The 20,574-nt window shown below is 35.6% G+C and overlaps 1 protein-coding gene across 2 annotated transcripts in view; it reads right to left on the reverse strand.

Moving 5' to 3' along the window:
- Positions 1–20,574, reverse strand: part of CPED1 (cadherin like and PC-esterase domain containing 1) — a 250,109-nt gene that overhangs the window by 131,422 nt on the left and 98,113 nt on the right. For both annotated transcript variants that reach the window (XM_019750063.2, XM_019750062.2), the window contains 2 exons: positions 1,741–1,883; positions 913–985 (listed from right to left, as the gene is read on the reverse strand). In XM_019750063.2, coding sequence (XP_019605622.2) covers positions 913–985; positions 1,741–1,883 — 216 coding nt within the window. The remainder of the gene's footprint in view (positions 1–912; positions 986–1,740; positions 1,884–20,574) is intronic.

Genomic DNA, 20,574 nt, shown 5'->3' on the forward strand with positions numbered 1-20,574 from the left:
AAAATTAACTCATGGGTCAAAGTTACATTAGTTTGACTTGGAACTATTGTTGAAGAATTTGTGTTCATGGAAGATAATATATAACATTTCTGAACAATAAGTTTTCAAGAGCTAAGACAAACTAGTAGACGTGTGTAAAATAATGAATAAATGACCATTAAAAGACATAGTTTCATAACGTTTCAAACTTTTATGGATAAATGTTTGAGCCACATATAATGTAAGCATATGTGAAGTTGAAATCTGGTTGCACGTAATTTTATTTTGTTTCTCCTCCTTTCTTCCCACTCCGTATACCAAAATAAAGCTCTGTATAGGCTAATTCAAGCAGTTGTTGTATAATCTTCTTGCCATGAAGGGCTATTTTAGATTAAAAACATGTTGGATGACATGATCTGAATGAGTTAATTTGGTTTGTGAGGAAGTAAAAGGATCAGAGTATATAAAAAACACTCTTCAATGTACACATAGTTATACTAGAAAGAGCGTATATTTCAAGGAAATGCCTGTGGCCTTTTAAAATATAGGCTAATTTTAAACTAAATATCTATGTGTAAAGAATAAGAGTTACCTTTTTTATAACACCATGTGAACAAGCTGGGTGATCTGTTATTTTCTATTATCTTAATGTCGTTTTTCTACATTAACACATACGTAGCTTTATGCCACATTTATTTCTTAAACAGTGGTTGAACCATAGGAAAATCCATGCGTGTTCTAGGTGGATGAGTGAGGGCTGGACTCAATCACACATTCTCCACACACCAGTTAATTCTCTGAACCACCGTAAATAGACGCCTGTAGTAAGTTTAATGCAAGTTTCTAGTTAGTGATTGGTTACTATGAAAACACACACACACACACTCCCTTCAGCAAAAGGTGGAAGCTCACGTGAGGCCTTTGCACACTCACCTGCATTACTACAGGGGACCTGAGACTGCCATACCCAATATCAAAAGTCAAAAGCTGAAAACATAATCTGCATCTGAAATCAAAACACAAGGTCACATAAATATATATTCTACTTGCTTCATTTACTCTACTATTAGGTATTATATTATTAATAGTCACTATAGCTAACATTTCAAGATCTGTACTAATTAAAAAGAGCAGTGGCTTGGATAATATAAAATTGCATGCAATTCATGCTTGGATTTGGAATCTGTTTTCTTCATTACAGAAAATACAAATATATCTAAAGTATTCACAACACATTAAACTGAACAATGAAGTTATTCTATGAAAACTTAGATGTGGAGAAGGAAACGCTCCTAGTCATACATGCCAGACATTCTCATTCACATATGAAGCATGATAAAACTTAACTGGTCACCTCCCAGTTTTGACATACTAGCCTTAGAAAAAAGACATTAAATTATATTCAAATAAACTGAGATAAGGAGAGAAGAGTTATTGGATTTTGTTAATGAACGTCTATAAATATAAATATACCTAGTCAATGGTAAGTATATATGATAGAAATAGCTGAGCTTGAAAGGGGCTATGATTTAAAAATTAACTTAAATGACTGCTTTATTTCTTATTACCACTATTTAGACACTAACAGGTCTATAACATGCTCTGACGTATTAGGATCTACAAATTAGGAAACACGGGTTTAGAAGTTCATATTTGTATCCTGATACAACATTTTCCAAGTAGCACCTACTTAAGATATATTTTCACTAAGAATCATTTCTTAGAGGTAGGTTTTTTTTCAACGTTAAAATTCATTTTTACCTATCAAAGGCCTTTGGTCCCAGGGTAGATGTTTCACTGAATAGTTCCGCTGCGAGCAGAAGTTTGCTAATGGCGTCCTTCATATTATCAAAAGCCTGAAGAGGTGAACTGGCTCTCAGGAATGTATCAAAAAAGGTTTGCAGCTGTGAACGAAGTAAAGAATTTCTATGTTGGAACAACATCTCAATTTGTCTGTCAGTTCCAAGGTGACCAATTTGAAAGATTCCTTCAGGTTATCTCTCTTTGTCACACTCAAAAACACTCCTTAAGTAGGAAGAGGTGATCATCTCAGGCATATGTATACTATATGTCATATACAGAAAGAGTATGTAATATACAGGAACTGTATTATTTAATGAATATATCATATACATAATATATAACATGTATATATTGTGTACATTTAAAAAAGATATTATAAGTCTTTCAATTGAATATGGGGTGCCTCTACTTCTTGTAATTTCAATTATGTTAGAGGTGCTTACTCCATTCTTTTCTCTTTTTGTGCATCTAACCATGGAGAGTGAAGTGGAATGATAACAGGGCTTGTGATCAGAACTCCCCAGTTTAATTTGTGACTCTACCAATTAGGTGATCTTGGACTTGCAAATCAACCCTCCAAATTTTGTGTCTCTCTTAAAATGGGTTAACAACTACCAACCAGAGTCTTGTGAAACCAAATGAGAAGAAAATGTATTTGAAATCCCCTGTAAAGTATGGGGAAAAGCTTTTCATTAGTATTACTTTTCTGCACATACCAGAACAAAAATAATTATATCAAAGTTGCTTCTTCACAGCATTTTGCTATGGGAGATCTAGCCAACTACTGAAGAATCTAACAAAATCTCAGTGTCCTCCTGACATTTTAATTTAAGTTTTCACATGGACAGAGAGGATAGGTCAGTATTGCAAAAGGGGAATGAAGCTCAGGTTTATATCTTCTTGGAAATATTATAGTTAGTATCACAAATGGCTATTTTTAATTGCTTAAATATTAAAACAATTGCGACAAGAAATCTACTTCTCGAGGATGCTATAAGACAAATCTCATATTGATTCATAGACTTTGAATAAACATACTCTTTCAAAGTTGAAGAACAAAAAAATATTTTTTTTAAAAACATGAAGCAGGTATTCTACCCATGTTTTGGAAGAACAGACTAAACCTATCTGAACTACTTTAGACTGCAAAGGGAAAAACTTTTGTTGCCATGATAATGAAGGACAGATATTGGCACAAACACCTGAGGGAAATGGTAAATGGATCTTTAAAACACACAAGAAAAATTCACCCAAGAGAAACAAAAACTGACTTCATAAACTTTTACCAGCTTAAAAACAGAAACCTAATGAGATACACACTTTAAGACCCTATGAACACATCATTAGCTTTGGCAACTGGGATGTTTTTCCATTTCACTGAGGAAAATGAATGTAATAATTGTACAATCAAAAGAAAACAAATTAATGCTAACACTGAAAATGTTAACACCCTTGAGTCAAAAAACAGAGTAACATTATGTTTTTCCAAATAAAAGTAACTCATCATATTTCACTGAGTTGACCATATTATGTAGAGTTATTAATATTATTGCATTTTCCCATTTTAATGTTTCCTGAATATCACCAAGGTCAAGGTTAATAATTTAAGAAAATTGGAAATGTTTGTGTAGCATCTAAGACATTTAAGATTATTAGATTATATCCTCCGTGGAAAAAATAATAAGCAAATTAATGTCTTAGGGTTATATTTATTCTTCTACTGTGGAAGTGATTACGTCTTAATTTCTGACTATAACAGTGAGCATTGCCTATGGGCTGCCAGTACATGAATTCAGTACAACTTTTGTGAGAATTTTACCACATGGGAAGCACTGTGCTCTCATCTTTGGGGGATAAGTATGTAGCACGGTTGTAACACTACAGACTCTAGAGGCACAAAGTCCCACATTTAACTTTGGCTCTACCCTGTTACAGCTACATTGTGAGACCTTGTGAGGTTAATCAGAGTATCTACTTCATAAAGGCACCGCTAGGGTTAATGAAAGAATGGACGTAAGTTATACCGCCACCCGCACAGGTCAAGACTCAGTACATGTTAGCACCTTTTATGAATTAAAACAAGTCCATAGCCATTTAAAGGAAATTTCAGTTAAAGTAGTTGTTGAATCCAGATTCTCAGAATGCAATGCATGATTTGAGAAACTCAAACTGCTTCTGGGAATTCAAACATTTGTTTCAGCAACCAAAGAGGAACATTTAAAAAGTATACGCTAAGCCCTTCAATAGAAATGTTTAAAAGAGAGAGAATAATGCTGCAGTGCACATAAGGGTGCATATATGTTTTCAAATTAGCATTCTCATTTTCTCTGAATAAATACCCAGAAGTGGAATTGCTGGGTCATATGGTAGTTCTATTTTTATTTTTATTTTTTGAGAAATCTCCACATTGCTTTCCATAGGGGCTACACCAGCTTTCAAACCCACCACATAGTAAGGTACAAAAATGTCGAATGACTATATTGTACACCTGAAACTAATATAACCAACATAAGAATGCATACCGACCATACTTAAATCAAAAAAAGAAAAAGAAAAAAAATTAGAAAAGAGAGAGAGAATAAAGAGGCAGGATGATTGAATGGACCCCTCTAGTGGTATACCGCCCAGCAGAAGTGAAAGAGCAGAACTGAAGGCTTTTCTCCCTAAAAACTCAGCCTGCTAAGAGAAAGACTAACATCAACCAACCACCATGAAAACAGGAGGAGCAGAACAAAGCTATCTTTATGAACAGAAGTGTTAAGACAGAAGTGGCACCCAAAAGGCACAATTCAAAACGGAGCGACTTGTTTTATTTTTGTGTTAGTTCTGTTCCCAGTTTTTGTCTCTGTATGTATTTCCTTCTATATTATTGCATAAATTTCAATTTATTTAAGCCCTGCAATTCAAAGAAAGTTCTAGATGAGTGACCTCTTCTATTTAATTTACTTAGTATAGTGGCAAGCAAACTCCATATGCCAGAAATGAGAGTAGAACCACGCAAGTACTTAATAGGTATTTTTAAAAAATCAACTTTAAATAGGTCACTCTGAGAGGGCACAGTATTTCTATAATTAACCAATTTAGGCTAAGTGGAAGATTTCTTTGAGTGTCTTGCCATATTGCAATTTGTCACACTAATTTGTATTTCCTTGGTTAAATTACTTGAGTTCTGTGCATCTCAGTGTGCGCAGATGTAGAAAGAGAGAATTGTGCTGTATGATCTCATCAGAAAATGTCAAATCTGAAATTATTTGCTATTAACTCCATTCAAAACCATAAGAACCTGAAAGCCACATCTTTACCCAGGAGCTTTCTTAACTTAGGAACAAACATCTTCACCCTCGTCGTTAATTTAAAACAATCAAGCCATGAACTCAAATATCAGAAAGACTGCTCTCTCTTTGTCTAGATCAAGACTTTTAATCAATGTTTTTGAGTTGAATAAATATGAAATTATAAGATCCCAAGGAAATCATTGGCAATGAGGTAAAAATGAATAAAAGAACATCTTAAAATTTTTAACATGACATGAAACCATTTTATAAACTACTATGTAGTTTCCTCCTTCAGTGTAAAAATGCAGTAAAAATTTGGAGCAAAATAAATTATATAGAAAATGACCTTGTAAGAACATGGCTGTCAAACCAGGCAGTGAAAGCATCACCATTTGTTTGTACTTGTGTGAAATTCAAGCAATAACACAGTAAAGTATTCATAATTTTATATCTATCCATTCAAATATGTATATTACTGAAATATATGAGGTCGGACAATTAAGTGCAAACCCATCCTAGAAAAAGTGCTGCATACCTCATTGCTGAATATCACTAATGTCACCTTTGAAGTACTTCCCTTGGGAAGCTATGCACTGATGCCAGCATCCTTCAAAGCAATTTTGGAACTCTTTTACTGGAATGGCCATCAGAGCTGTCGTCGTATTACCCTTGATATCCTGAATGTCATCAAAATGTCTTCCTTTCAGTATTTCATTTATCTTTGGATAAAGAAAGAAGTCATCGGGGGCCAGATCAGTCACTGGGGGCTAAAAACTCCCTCACAGACAGTGCCGTATTAGCTGGTGCATTGCAGTGATGCAAGAACCATGAATTGTTGGCAAAAAGTTTAGGTCGTCTAACTTTTTCACGCAGCCTTTTCAGCATTTCCAAAGAGCAAATTTGGTTAACTGTTTGTCTAGTTGTTACAAATTCAAAATGAATAATCGCTCTGATATCAAAAGAGGTTAGCAACATTGTGACAACGAATTTGTGAACTTAATTGTCAGACCTTGATACACAGATGATCAAAATTATCAATTAAAATGAAAGAACAAGAGGAACTGAGAAGAACTTGAAAATGTAGGAAAGCTTCAGTTATGTCATTGAGATCTTAAAACACTTTCAAGGTGCCCTTGTATCCACCCCATTCCCTCACTCCATCGCTCTCAGCCACTCACATGCTAAACTCTAGGCTTTGCCTGATTATTTTCCTTTATCTTCCCATAAGACCTTGGGAAAACTGCTCTCTACGACAACACATGTCATTCAGTGTTAAATTTGTTGACTTTCTTGTCTGCTCTGCACTTGCCTATGAGATCTTTTAAGGCAGAAGTTGTACCATTTTATCTTTTAGTGGCCGGTACCTAATGCAGAGTAGGTATTGCATGAGTACCGTTGAATAAATAAACCCAAGTACAACATTACAAAAACCACAGCTGCTTTGATAAGAGAAATAGTTTACGGGAGCTTCTGGATAACATATTTTTTTCTCTTTAGAACATCATGATTATCACTTGTTTCCATCTCTTGTTTCCATCTTGTGAGAGAGGGAGGACATGCATTTTTCTGGTGCCTTGTAATAAACCTTTGAAAAATAGAAGCTTACAGCTGTTTGAGAGGATTTTTGAGATAAGAAAATTTAATCTAAGAGTAAAAACAAAGAATGAAAGATTAACCAATATTTGAGTTCTTTTTAAGCCATGTTTTGACTAAAACTGTAGGAGAATACTGATATTTCAATATTTTGAACTTCAAGTAGTGTTTAATGTCATTATACCTTACTAAAGTTTATTAGAATTTCTCTGAGAATTATTGAGTAAGAGAGAATTTTTCATCTCAAAATAAAGAAGACAAAATTATTTTGCACCAACAAGCATATGAAAAGATGCTCAATATCACTAATTCTTAAGAAAATGCAAATCAAAACCACAATACGATATTACCTCTTATCCATTAGGATAAGCACTATAAAAAAACATAAAACATTAAGTGTTGATGAGGATGTGAAGGACTCAAAACCCTTGGGAACTATTGGTGAGAATATTAAATGGTTTAGCTGCTATGCAAAACAGTATAGAGGTTCCTCAAAAAAATCAAAATTAAAATTACCAGTAATTCAAGTTCTGGGTACATAGCCAAAATAATAGAAAACAGGGTCTCAGAGAGATACTTACATACCTGTGATAATAGCTGTATGATTTACAATAGCCAAAAGATGGAAGTAACTCAAGTGCCCGTCAGATGAATGAGGGAATGAACAAAATGTGCTACGTACATACAATGGGGTATTACACAGCCTTGAAAAGAAAGGACAGCCACGGATGAACCTTGAGGCATTACGCTAAGTGCAATAGTCCAGTCATAAAAGATACTGTATGGTTCCACTTACATCAGGTCTCTAGAGTAGTCAAATTCATGGAAACAAAAAATAGAGTGGTGGGTACCATGGCTGTGGGGAGAGGGAAATGTGAAGTTTAATGGATATATAATTTCAGTTTTGCAAAAACTTCTAGAGATTGGTTGCAGAACAATGTAAATACATTTAGCACTACTGAACTGTACACTTCAAAATGGTTAAGATGATAAATTTAGTGTTATATATATTGGTTATAAAATATATATAACTTTGTTATATATATAAAAATAAATTTATTATATATACATATATATATATATATGGTGGGACACAAAGTCTAGAGAACGATTGTCTCAGGTTGTAGTCAATGCTTAAAAAGAAATAGCACATAAGAGCTCAGACTCAGTTTTATCCAAGGGTAGAACTAAAGGCATTCAATTAAACACATGAAATCCCAGATTCTAGGTTCTTTGTCCAAATTAAAAGGAAACAAAGATGCATTCAAATCTTCGTATTTTTAATACAGTTGGAATATATATCTATATATTCTTGGTGTTCTTCTTGATGTTTTGATTAATATTATTATTCTGCTTTTTATAGACTCGACTGGGATCTCTGCCTGACTCTGGTGTAACCAGTTTCTCACCCAGGCTCGTGCAGAACTCTTAAAACGTATCCAAAGGAATCTGAATACCTCAGGATTTTATCTCAATCTAATATATTTTGTATGTGAAAGTGTTTTTTATCACCCTATACTTTTCAATAAGAAAGATATGTTTATAAATTTAAATTTTTAAGATTTGAGTTACCATATTCTTTTGGTATACAAAAACATTTTTTCTTCCAAAAAAGTCATGATTATAATTATCAATTGTACACAATTGGGCAATATAATAGAAATATATCACAAATCTTATGAAATAATTTCTAAAGTAAGCAAGTAAGTTTATATTGAAAATGTACCTTTAAGATGAATATGATTTCTTTTTATTCAATTAATTTATATATCCATTGAGAAAATATTACTTATTACTAGAATGAGAAGGATTCAATATAAGTATTAATATTTGTAATTGAAGCATAGAGAAAAAACTTGTTCACATGAAAACACAGATGTGAACGGAACAGTTTAGTTACAGCAACAGACTTAATTCTTTGAACTCCTTCCAAGGTATATGGAAAAAACACATAATGATTTATCATGAAATATTTAATTTTGTTAAAACCTGAAAATAATCGGAATTGTGAAGGATTTGTTACCTAGTGATTAGCATACTTCACTTTTTATAATGAAAGCATATTTAAATTAGTCTGCTTAGGGGTTTTTTGTGAATTTTTTTTTCACTCTGGAGCAATGATAATATTAGGGAGAAAGCAGAGAACTTTCTTTTGAAGAGCAAAGAGGTATCTATGAAAGGGATGGGGAAAGAAGCACGTGCTTCACAGGTGTCGTCTCAGCAAGATCAAATTTTAGCAATATATGCACGTGAAAGATGAAGTTATGGCCATTTATTCTTGAAATTATCCATGTGCTTGTGAACCCCTTTAGGGGTGTGTATGGATCCCCAGAGGCACATGACACCACCTGAGGCTCACATTCCTGGATGTGTCTGGCCCAGAGTGACCCACCTGCCTGCCACACATTCAAGGGCTGTGGCAGGAGAGGAGGAGCTAATGAGCTTTGTGCACTCTAGGAAGAAGTCTTCTTGGTGTTTTATTAGAGGGACATGATTTAGGAAACAATCTGATATTTAAAAATATAAGGAAAAGAGGAGAAAAGATTTGAGAAAGGGAGAAAAATGATCAAATAACAAACTTAGTACCAATGTAATTTTTTCATTTAGTGCACACGTGGTATTTGACTATAATTCTATGTTGTATTTAATAATCATCACTAGCCTTAGCCAGGCTGCCACCACGTGCCAGACACTGTGTTCCTCATGCATTGTTTTGCTTATATTCATAGCACTGCCGAGGTCGATGCTCATTGTCCCCATTTCAGAGATGAAGAGTCTGAAGCTCCAGAACACACGTAACTTGCCTAACGTTATGCAGCCAGGACTAACCAACATGGGTGTTGAAGCCAGTAAGTCTGGCTGAAAAGTCCCAGCATCCCTGATGCCACGGTGCCTTTGACTGTCCTACTTTAGGAATGTGGATGGACCATGAAACACAGAAGAAAGAATTACCTGTGATTTTACTCTCGTGCAAAATGTGTTTGAAACCATTGCGATTTCAAGCACATGCCTTCCTTAGATTCATACATCAAAGATATCAGTTCAACAACTTGAGCATTTTTGTAGCCCAATTACCTTTTGGGAAAACTAAGAATACTTCTTTGTAACTTAAATCAAATTGCCTGGATCAAGAACAAATTTTGTATTAAGTCAAATGATTTAAGAACATCAATATTCTCATCATTTTTTTTTAGTTTATTGAGACTTGGCTTCCTGTAGGGTAAACCATGAAAAAACTGAATTAATTGGCTGAACCTAAATTAGGATAGTTTTTGCTCATTCCCTGGAACTAGGTCAAATCTCCAATACTGAAATAAGTTTCATGCTTCTAGTGACACAATTTTATTCATGTGTACTTCTTAACAACCCCAAGCTTTAAAGCATACATTAAACTTGGAAATTCTCTGTGATTTAATCAATTTTAGAGATGAAAATTAAATATTTCTCACATGTATAAAAGAAAATTAATCAGAAACAAGGTATGGAAATACAAAAGGCTGTGAATAGCGTGAAAAATTAATTATTTGCTCTGAATGGTAGAACCCTGATTGCATTATATTCAACCTTCTCAGAGAACTTGCAAGCTAACTTTATTGCCCATTCTGAAATTTCTCACTGACATATAAAGGAGCAGAGAGATTTAACAGTACAGAGCAAAAGTTAAAGTTATAAAGATTTTATCATTGGACTCTGTATATATATGTCTACTAATTTTCTTTATATGAATGCCATTGCTCAAGCAGGTCAGAACTATTTTCAGTAAAAATACAGGCATTCTTTAAGTCTCTAAAAAAGTAAGTTCTGACAGCTGTTTTGAGAACTTTCTTTTACTGTCTTGAATAGAAAAGACATTGAAATCTGGTAATATATCTCACAGGTAATATTCATAACAGGCAGTACAAAAATTTGCAAACAGGGATGCATTTAGCAGAATATCTCATACATCTATAAATACTCTCAAATGAGTAGGAAAGTAAAAAGGGAAAATATTTTTCATTTATGTTCTGGATATTTTATGCAGGGTATCTATTTTAGGTCTTATTAAGTTTCATGATCAATCACAAAAGAGCAGGAAATGTATTCATTATAAAAATAATGGCTTCTGGTTGTACAATAAAGAAAATGATAGAGCAATTTATCCTAACTTAGGGCCGTAGTGTTAAAGTCTGTTGAATCCATAGATATATTACAACACTCTGCTATTTCAGTACACCTCTCTCGTGTCGCTTACCTTGTACCTCTCTTTCACTAGTGTTCAAACAAAATTCATTCTTTTATATGGGATAGTTTAAATGAGGATTTATTTGTTATGCATAACTTAAAAGTTCACAGTTTAATATTCTAATTAAATATAATACTTTTAGCCCAAACCAACGTCTTCTCATTGTGGTCCTGACTACTGACTTCGGATTTACCTGCCCTTATACACTTTCGGTTTCACTGCTGCCAGAGTCATCTTTTTGAAGCACAGTACAAGTCGTATCTTTTCTCCTGGACATATGGTTCCACTAGGGAGAGCAGCTAGTTAGTCTTCTCTTGTTTCAGAAGTGATAGAATACCTCTGTTGGAAGTGGCAGGAGGGATAGGGGAATGGGAAGGGAAGGAGAAAGGTGTGTGAGTGGGGGTGTGGGGAGTGAATGGGTAAAGAAACACCAAATTCCCACGGCAGAATTTTCTGGTATGGCCCTCAGGCAAAGTATGGAGCAAAAGAGGCCCAAGAATGAGGCAGTTGCCCCACAGAGACAGAATTAACAAAAGCAATGAAATTGAATGTATATTGCGGTAGATACAGAATGCAGCACGGTGTGTGTGTGTGTGTGTGTGTGTGTGTATGTGTGTGTGTGTGTATGTGTGTGTGTGTGTGTGTGTGTGTAGAATCCTCAGAAAGAATTCATCTTGGTCTGCCCCAGGAGCGCTCAAAGAAAAGAAAGAAAAATGTTCGGTTCCATATCACAGTATTAGGCCACTTACATAATTCAAAGGAGTTCCAGTTAATAGCCAATTTGAGGTTCAGGTTGAAATCGAATACAAGTACACACAAAAGATAAGGGACACAGGTAATGCATTTTCAGATGCTAAGTCTAAAATGCTAGTGCTAACTTTACAGTAATAAAAAAACAAACAAAAAAAGACTATGTAACACAAAATTATCTTAAATGCAAAAGCTATGTCCAAAGACTGACAAATGCTGAGAACATTTCAAATAATTTTGCAGCCTAGGCAATTTGAATTGCATTGGTTTATCACTATTCAGAATTTCTATTAGCAATATAGCCTTCCTACCACAAGCATGGATAATCAAGTCACATTTAAAAAATAAATAGGTATAATCCAATGAAAGAAAAAGGTCAAAGCTTTGCTGTCTAAGGATTTGTTACTTTTTTCCTTTCACGGTTGGACAGTTCAGGTTACCGGTGCAATACCTAAAAGGACCACTTGGGGGCAATACAGTATCTTTGTTTTGCTTTATCTCATAGCTATGTAGGTTTCCTTGGTGACAAAAGATTGCTGTTTCTTTCAAATTTGAAAACACGTTTTAATATATGGGAGGGCAAAGCCTGTATTTCACTTTAAACTTGCTTTGCATAAATCACATAAGACAAATGCAAGTCAAATTTTCTCCTGAAGAAAATAAAAGCCAGCCTTCTTTTAGCAGGCAAATCAATTTTACCTAGTTGGCATAATTGTGGATATTTAGAATTTGTCACAGCCTTTGATCTCAAAGAATAAAGGAAATTGTTAGTAGAAATGTTTAAAATAATAAACATGTAATAAGCTTTAAAATGTACGAGTGGAAAATTGTTTTGCTTCTACACCCAAAGAAACAAATGTAAATATCACGTGTCTTCTCCACTGGGTACATATATATATTTTTTTAATTCGGGTGACAATTGTTAGTAAAATTACAGGATTTCAGGTGTACAATTATGTATGACATCATCTATAAATCCCATTGTATGTTCACCGCCCGGAGTCAGTTCTCCTTCTATCACCGTATAGCTGATCCCCCTTACCCTCATCTCCCACCCCCCATCCCCCTTACCCTCTTGGTAACCACTAAATTATTGTCTGTGTCTATGAGTTTTTGTTTCTCATTTGTTTGTCTTGTTCTTTTGTTGTTTTTGGTTTATATACCACATATCAGTGAAATCATATGGTTCTCTGCTTTTTCTGTCTGACTTATTTCGCTCAGCATTACACTCTCAAGATCCATCCATGTTGTCACAAATGTTCCTGTATCATCTTTTCTTACTGCCGAATAGTATTCCATTGTGTGTGTGTGTGTATATATATATATATATATATATATATATATATATATATATATATACACAACTTCTTTATCCATTCATCTATCGAAGGACATTTTGGTTGTTTCCATGTCTTGGCCACCGTAAACAAAGCTGCAATGAACATTGGAGCACACGTGTCTTTATGTATAAATGTTTTCAGATTTTTTTGGGTAGATACCCAGGAGAGGGGTTGCTGGGTCATATGGTAATTCTATTCGCAATTTTTTTGAGGAACCTCTACACTGCCTTTCATAAGGGCTGCACCAGTCTGCATTCCCACCAACAGTGTATGAGGGTTCCTTTTTCTCCACAGCCTCTCCAACACTTGTTACTATTTGTCTTGTTGATGATAGCCATTCTGACTGGGGTGAGGTGATATCTCATTGTGGTTTGTATTTGCATTTCTCTGATGATTAGTGATGTTGAGCATTTTTTCATATGTCTGTTTGCCATTTGTATGTCCTCTTTGGAGAAATGTCTCTTCAGGTCCTCTGCCCATTTTTCAGTTGGGTTGTTTGTTTTTCTGTTGTTGAGTTTCATGAGTTCCTTGTATATTTTGGATATTAGCCCCTTATCGGAGGCACTGTTTACAAAAATCTTCTCCCATTCAGTTGGTTGCCTCTTTATTTTGTCGATGGTTTCTTTTGCTGTGCAGAAGCTTTTAAGTTTCATATAGTCCCATTCGTTTATTTTAGCTTTTACTTCCATTGCCTTTGGAGTCAAATTCATAAAATGCTCTTTGAACCCAAGGTCCATAAATTTAGTACCTATGTTTTCTTCTATGCAGTTTATTGTGTCAGGTCTTATACTTAATTCTTTGATCCATTTTGAATTAATCTTAGTACATGATGACAGACAGCAATCCAGTTTCATTCGTTTGCACGTGGCTATCCAATTCTCCCAGCACCATTTATTGAAGAGGCTGTCTTTTCTCCATTGTATGTTTTTTGTTTCTTTGTCAAAAACTATCTGTCCATATTTATGTGGTTTTATTTCTGCATTCTCAATTCTATTCCATTGGTCTATGTGTCTGTTTTTCTGCCAATACCATGCTGTTTTGATTATTGTAGCCCTGTAGTACAAGCTAAAGTCAGGGAGTGTGATACCTCCAGTATTGTTCTTTTTTCTTAAAATTGCTTTGGCTATTTGGGGTCTTTTGTGGTTCCAAACAAATCTGATGATTTTTTGTTCTATTTCTTTAAAAAATGTCATTGGAATTTTGATGGGGATTGCATTAAATCTGTATATTGCTTTGGGTAATACGGCCATTTTAACTATGTTGATTCCTCCAATCCATGAGCATGGAATGTCTTTCCATTTCTTTGTGTCTTCTTCAATTTCTTTCAAAAATGTCTTATAGTTTTCAGCATATAGGTCTTTCACATTCTTGGTTAAGTTTATTCCTAGATATTTTATTTTTTTTGCTGCAATTGCAAAAGGAATTGTTTTTTTTGTATCTCTTTTTCTGAGATTTCATTGTTAATATATAGGAATGCAATGGACTGTTGTACGTTGATTTTGTAGCCGGCAACTTTACTGTATTCGTTGATTGTTTCTAATAGCTTTTTGGTAGAGTCTTTAGGGTTTTCTATATATAGCATCACGTCATCTGCAAAGAGTGACAATTTAACTTCTTCATTCCCAATTTGGATGCATTTTATTTCTTTCTCTTGCCTGATTGCTCTGGCAAGGACTTCCAACACTATGTTGAAAAGCAGAGGTGATAAGGGACAGCCCTGTCGTGTTCCTGAAAGTAGAGCAAAGGGCTTCAGTTTTTCACCATTAATTATGAGATTAGCTGAGGGTTTGTCATATATGGCCTTTATTACGTTAACACGTTGCATTTGGATCACGAGAATCTTCGTTTTTTTCTGAGCCATGCGTTAAGGACGGATAACGAGAATTCTCGTTTTTACTGTTGACTCTTTTTACTTTGCATATTTTATTGAATTATTTGTGTTTTGTTAATATCTAATGGGCAAATGTCGTTAATGAATAAAGTCTGCATCATATGTACACTTTTTAGAATTCATATTTTTTTTTTCTAAAAAATAGTGATTTTAAATCGGATACATTTTTTCACCCATGAGTCATTTCACGTGTTACATTCACAACAGTGGATGTACGAATAAACAGAGTTTTCCAGAACTGTAGTGATTTGTTTATAACATTTGGAACCTTAGTATCCCTTAGGCAATTTTGAATTATGTTATTTTTGGAAAAACACCGAATTATTTTATTTAACTCTTCGGTGATACCTCATGAAACACATATTGTAACCTCGTCAATGCAAAGTTATAGGAAGTTGAAAGGAATTATTTTCATATTACTGGCCATAGTTACGCAGCAACGCTACCATGCATTGCTATGTTCAACATATCATGCATTGCTATGCAACAATGCTACCATTCGCATTAGAATGGATTTTTTTCAAAGCCGCATTGTTCTCCATTGCACGATTCGAAATTTCAAAAGATTGGGCAGAGAGCAGTGAGAGGCCAAGACGGAGGTGAGACCAGTGGCGATAGGGAACCAGCTGTGAAAGTGCCTACGCAGCAGGCCCCCAAGGAAGACAATCCGGCCAGGCTCTCGGGAGATTTGGCCACACATCATCTGGAGCCCATAGTGGGAAGAGGAAAGAAAAAATATCACACACGGGTGTGTAAAGTGTGCGCATCAAAAAAAGTGAGAAGTGAAACTCGGTACATATGCAATTTTTGCCATGTCCCACTGCACAAAGGAAGCTGCTTTCTGCACTATCACACCAGGAGAGATTACTAACATCATAGGTGAGTAAATCCTAAAAAATTCCATAGAAAAATAATAAATGACATAGAAGCATTTACGCTTTAAAGAGAAGAGTGCATTTTAAAGTAGTTTCTTTTAAAAACCTGCCAGAACAGAGGGGTATGAGGGATTTAAACCCCGCCATACGCAACGTGTTAAGGTATTTTCCTTCTATACCTATTTTATTAAGTGTTTTAATCATAAATGGATGTTGTATCTTGTCAAACGCTTTTTCTGCATCAATTGATATAATCATATGATTTTTGTCCTTTATTTTGTTTATGTGATGTATCACATTGATGGATTTGCAGATGTTGAAGCATCCTTGTGCCCCGGGGATGAACCCCACTTGGTCGTGATGAATAATCTTTTTAATGCATTGTTGTATTCGATTTGCTAGAATTTTGTTTAGGATTTTTGCATCTGTATTCATCAGAGATATTGGTCTGTAGTTTTCTTTTTTGTGTTGTCCTTACCAGGTTTTGGTATCAGGGTAATGTTGGCCTCATAAAATGAGTAAGGCAGCACTGTGTCTTCTTCAATTTTTTGGAAGAGTTTTAGCAGGATTGGTATTAGATCCTCTTTGAAGGTTTGATAGAATTCACTAGTGAAGCCATCTGGTCCTGGACTTTTGCTTTTGGGAAGGTTTTGGATGACTGATTCAATTTCGTTACTGGTGATCGGTCTGTTTAGATTTTCCAGTTCTTCATGGTTCAGCCTTGGAAGGCTATATGTTTCTAAGAACTTGTCCATTTCTTCTAGGTTATTGAATTTGGTGGCATATAGTCCTTCATAGTATTCTTGGATGATCCTTTGTATTTCTGTGGTGTCTGTGATAACTTCCCCTTTTTCATTTCTGATTTTGTTAATTAGTGTCTTCTCTCTTTTTATCTTAGTGAGTCTAGCCAAGGGTTTGTCAATTTTGTTAATCTTTTCAAAGAACCAGCTCTTTGTCACATTAATTTTTTCTATTGTCTTTTTGTTCTCTATTTCATTTAGTTCTGCTCTGATTTTTATTATTTCCTTTCTTCTGCTGACCTTGGGTTTCATTTGTTCTTCTTTTTCTAGTTCTTTAAGGTGTGACATGAGGTTATTTATTTGGGATTTTTCAAGTTGCTTGAGATAGGCCTGAAATGATATACATTTCCCTCTTAAAACTGTTTTCACTGCATCCCCAAAATTTTGGTAGGATGTATCTTCAATGCCATTTGTTTCTATGTATCATTTGATCTCTCCTCTAATTTCTTCTTTGACCCGGTCGTTCTTTAAAAGTATGTTGTTTAATCTCCATGTATTTGTGTTTTTTCCTACTTTCTTTTGCAGTTGATATCCAGTTTCAAAGCCTTGTGATCAGAGAATATGCTTGGTATGATTTCAATCTTCTTAAATTTGCTGAGGCTGATTTTATGTCCCAATATATGGTCTATCCTTGAGAATGTTCCATGTACACTAGAAAAGAATGTATAGTCTGATGTTTTAGGATGAAGTGCTCTATATATGTCAATTATGTCCATTTCATCTAATGTGTCATTTAGGGCTGCTATTTCATTATTTATTTTCTGTTTGGATGATCTATCCATAGCTGTCAATGATGTATTTAAGTCCCCTAGTATAATTGTGTTTTGGTCAATTTCTCCCTTTAGTTCTGTTAGTAGTTGCTTGGTATATTTCGGTGCTCCCTGATTAGGGGCATAAATATTGATGACTGTTATGTCTTCTTGTTGTATAGTGGCCTTTACCATTATGAAATGTCCGTCTTTGTCTCTTGTTATCTTTTTCACCCCGAAGTCTGTTTCATCTGATATCATTATGGCTACACCTAATTTTCTCTGGGTACCATTTGCTTGGAGTGTCAATTTCCACCCTTTCACTTTGAGTCTATGCTTGTCCTTGTAGCTTAGATGTGACTCTTGGAGACAGCATATGGTTGGGTTTCGTTTTTTTATCCAATCTGCTACTCTGTGCCTTTTAATTGGTGAGTTCAGTCCATTTACATTTAAGGTGATTATTGATATGTGAGGATTTCCTGTCATTCTATCTCTAGTTTTCTGGTAAGGCTGTGTCTCCATTGTTTCTTTGCCTTTTTGTTGTTGTCTGTTATTTCTGTGTGGTGTTATTCTATGATGTTTCCCCTTTTATTACACCATATATTTCAGTTCTGGATTTTTTTTTTTTTTTTTTTTGAGTGGTTACCCTTAAGTTTATGTAAAAGAAAGTTTGATATTTAGAGTATTCCATTTTCTTACTTTCTCCATTCCCATATTCCGGTTCAGGCCTTTACTCTCCCCTTTTTTTATGTTTCGGTTGCCACAAATTGTCCCTGTTGATGGTTGTCAAATAGCCTCCTTTAGTATTTGTTGTAGAGCAGGTCGTGTATTAGAAAATTCCCTCAGCTTCCGTATGTCTGGAAAAGTCTTTATTCCTCTTTCATATCTAAAGGATATCTTTGCTGGATATATTATTCTTGGCTCATAATTTCTCTCTTTCAATAGTTTGAATATTTGGTTCCACTCCCTCCTGGCTTGTAGAGTTTCTGCTGAAAAATCTGATGATAATCTAATGGGCTTTCCTTTGTAGGTTACCGTCTTCTTTTCCCTGGCTGCCTTGAGGATTCTTTCTTTGTCATTGATTTTAGACAGCTTCAATACAATGTGCCTTGGAGAAGGCCTGTTGGGATTGAGGTAATTAGGTGTTCTATTTGCTTCTTGGATTCGAGGATCCAGTTCTGTCCACAAGTTTGGGAAGTTCTCATCGACAATTTGTTTGAATATATTCTCTGTTCCCTTCTCTCTTTCTTCTCCTTCTGGTATGCCCATTATTCTTATATTGCTCTTTCTGATGGAGTCAGAAAGTTCTTGTAGAGTTCTTTCATTTCTTTTAAGTCTCAAGTCTCTTTCTTCTTCCATCTGTGTAATTTCCAGGTTTCTATCTTCAATGTCACTGATTCTTTCCTCCATCTGGTCAACTCTACTACCTAAGCTGGTTATTTCATTCTTAATTTCTTCTATTGAGTTCTTAATCTCCAGAAATTCTATTTGGTTCTTTTTTAAAATTTCAATCTCTTTCGTAAAATGCTCATGTTGTTCTTTGATTGTGTTTCTGAGTTCATTAAACTGCCTTTCTGTGTTTTCTTGCATCTCGTTGAGTTTTTTTCAGAACTGCAATCTTGAATTCTCTGTCATTTAAGTCACATATTTCCATATCTTTAAGTTCCTTTTCTGGAGACTTTTCACGTTCTTTCTGAGCAGTCTTGTTCCCTTGGTTATTCATGGCAATTACTGATTTATTATTTCTCTTCCTAGACATCTACAGGAGTGACCTCTGGAACAGGTTGATAGGAAGAAGTCTTTCTTTTGTTTTCCAGTACTTGTTGGTAGAATGTTTTATTTTCTCTCCGACTGCAGCATTTTTTTCTCTCTCACCCAGTAGTGTTACGTTTTCTCTGCACTATTCCAGCTTCTCACACAATGGGGGGATTGCCTGGGAGACGGGCTTCTCCTCTGTTAATAGTTTGCCTGGGTCACAGGGCTCAGTGTCCGTGTGGGTATGCGGAGAGCTTTTGATATTCCAAAGCTCTTCCAGCTCCAGATTCAGAGCCTGTATGTTTCAGCAGTTCTGTTTACTCCTGCAGGGATCCATCCAGATAGGTGGGGTCAGGGGCGGGGTGAATTGTGAGAGGTGGCCCAGAGCAATGGCGGCGACCACCACCACAGCCAGTCCTGCTTCCACAGCTCCCTCCCCTTTGCTGGAACTAGTTGGGCTGCAAATCTGTGTCTGTAGTCCACAGTTCTCAGAACAGCAAATATTCTGTTCTTTTGATCTGACACTGCTACTGTTCTGCTTCTAGCACCAGGCAGGTGGGCGCGGGGCAAGTTCTGGGAGGGGAGGGAGGGGGCGGCTAGTCTCAGTGCCTAAGGCTTCCGTTCTCTGCTCAGCAGTGAGGGCTTAAACCACCGTTTTCAGCCTTCTTCCCTCAGTCTTTTCTCCGAGGTCTCTGCCGTGAGCGTTGGGTTCTGCCATGTTATATGCTGTCCCCTCAGCCCTGTGGGCCATAAGTGGAGCCCTAGCAGTCCGAGTTCTTCCCTCTCCCGCAGCTGCGGTAGTTCCGGGAAGCAGTGAGCTCGAAGCACTGAGCTAGGTCTGTGTCCTGCACCCACCCGGCTCTGTCTCTGCACTTCTCACTTTCCTCCTCCCAGCTCGCACGATTCGCCCACCTTTAGGTGAATTCAGTAATGGGTCTCTTCGTCTTATCTGTCTGCTGTGCAGGGAGTCCTTTGTGGAGTTATAGTTGTTTGATTAGTTGTAAATTCCAGGAGAGATTTACAGAGGCTCACCTCACACCGCCATTTTGATGACGTCTTGGTACATATTTTTAAATAACCTTAAGCGTTTAAGTAATGAATTTTTGGAGACATTCTTGCCATTGTCTTCACTGTTATTACTTTGCATTCACATACCCTTTGTAAAGGGGTTATTTTTATTACTAATTATTCTTTTCAGCAATTTGATGAGTGGAATCTCTGTTCCAAGCCATTTCTCTCCCCCTCTGCTGAGTTCTAGGTCTTGTGTCAGGCACTGTAGATTTGTTTCCTTTTTAAATAAAAAATAAACCTAATCTCTTCATTCAAGGATGTTAAACATTTAGGCAAGTAAATTTTTGTTCTTCAGTTTTGTTCTCTTGATTCTTTGCTGACTTTATTTGATTTTTTTCTCCCAACATATTTTCCTGTCCTCAGAAGACTTACCATTACTACAGTGATGGGAAATTCAGGTGAGCCTTGTCAAAATCCAGGAATCAAGATTCATAAAATTAAATTCAGTAACTCTACAAGTGCCTGCACAGA

Source organism: Rhinolophus sinicus, linkage group LG11 (assembly GCF_036562045.2).
Source record: "Rhinolophus sinicus isolate RSC01 linkage group LG11, ASM3656204v1, whole genome shotgun sequence".
NCBI classification, from domain to species: Eukaryota; Metazoa; Chordata; class Mammalia; order Chiroptera; family Rhinolophidae; genus Rhinolophus; species Rhinolophus sinicus.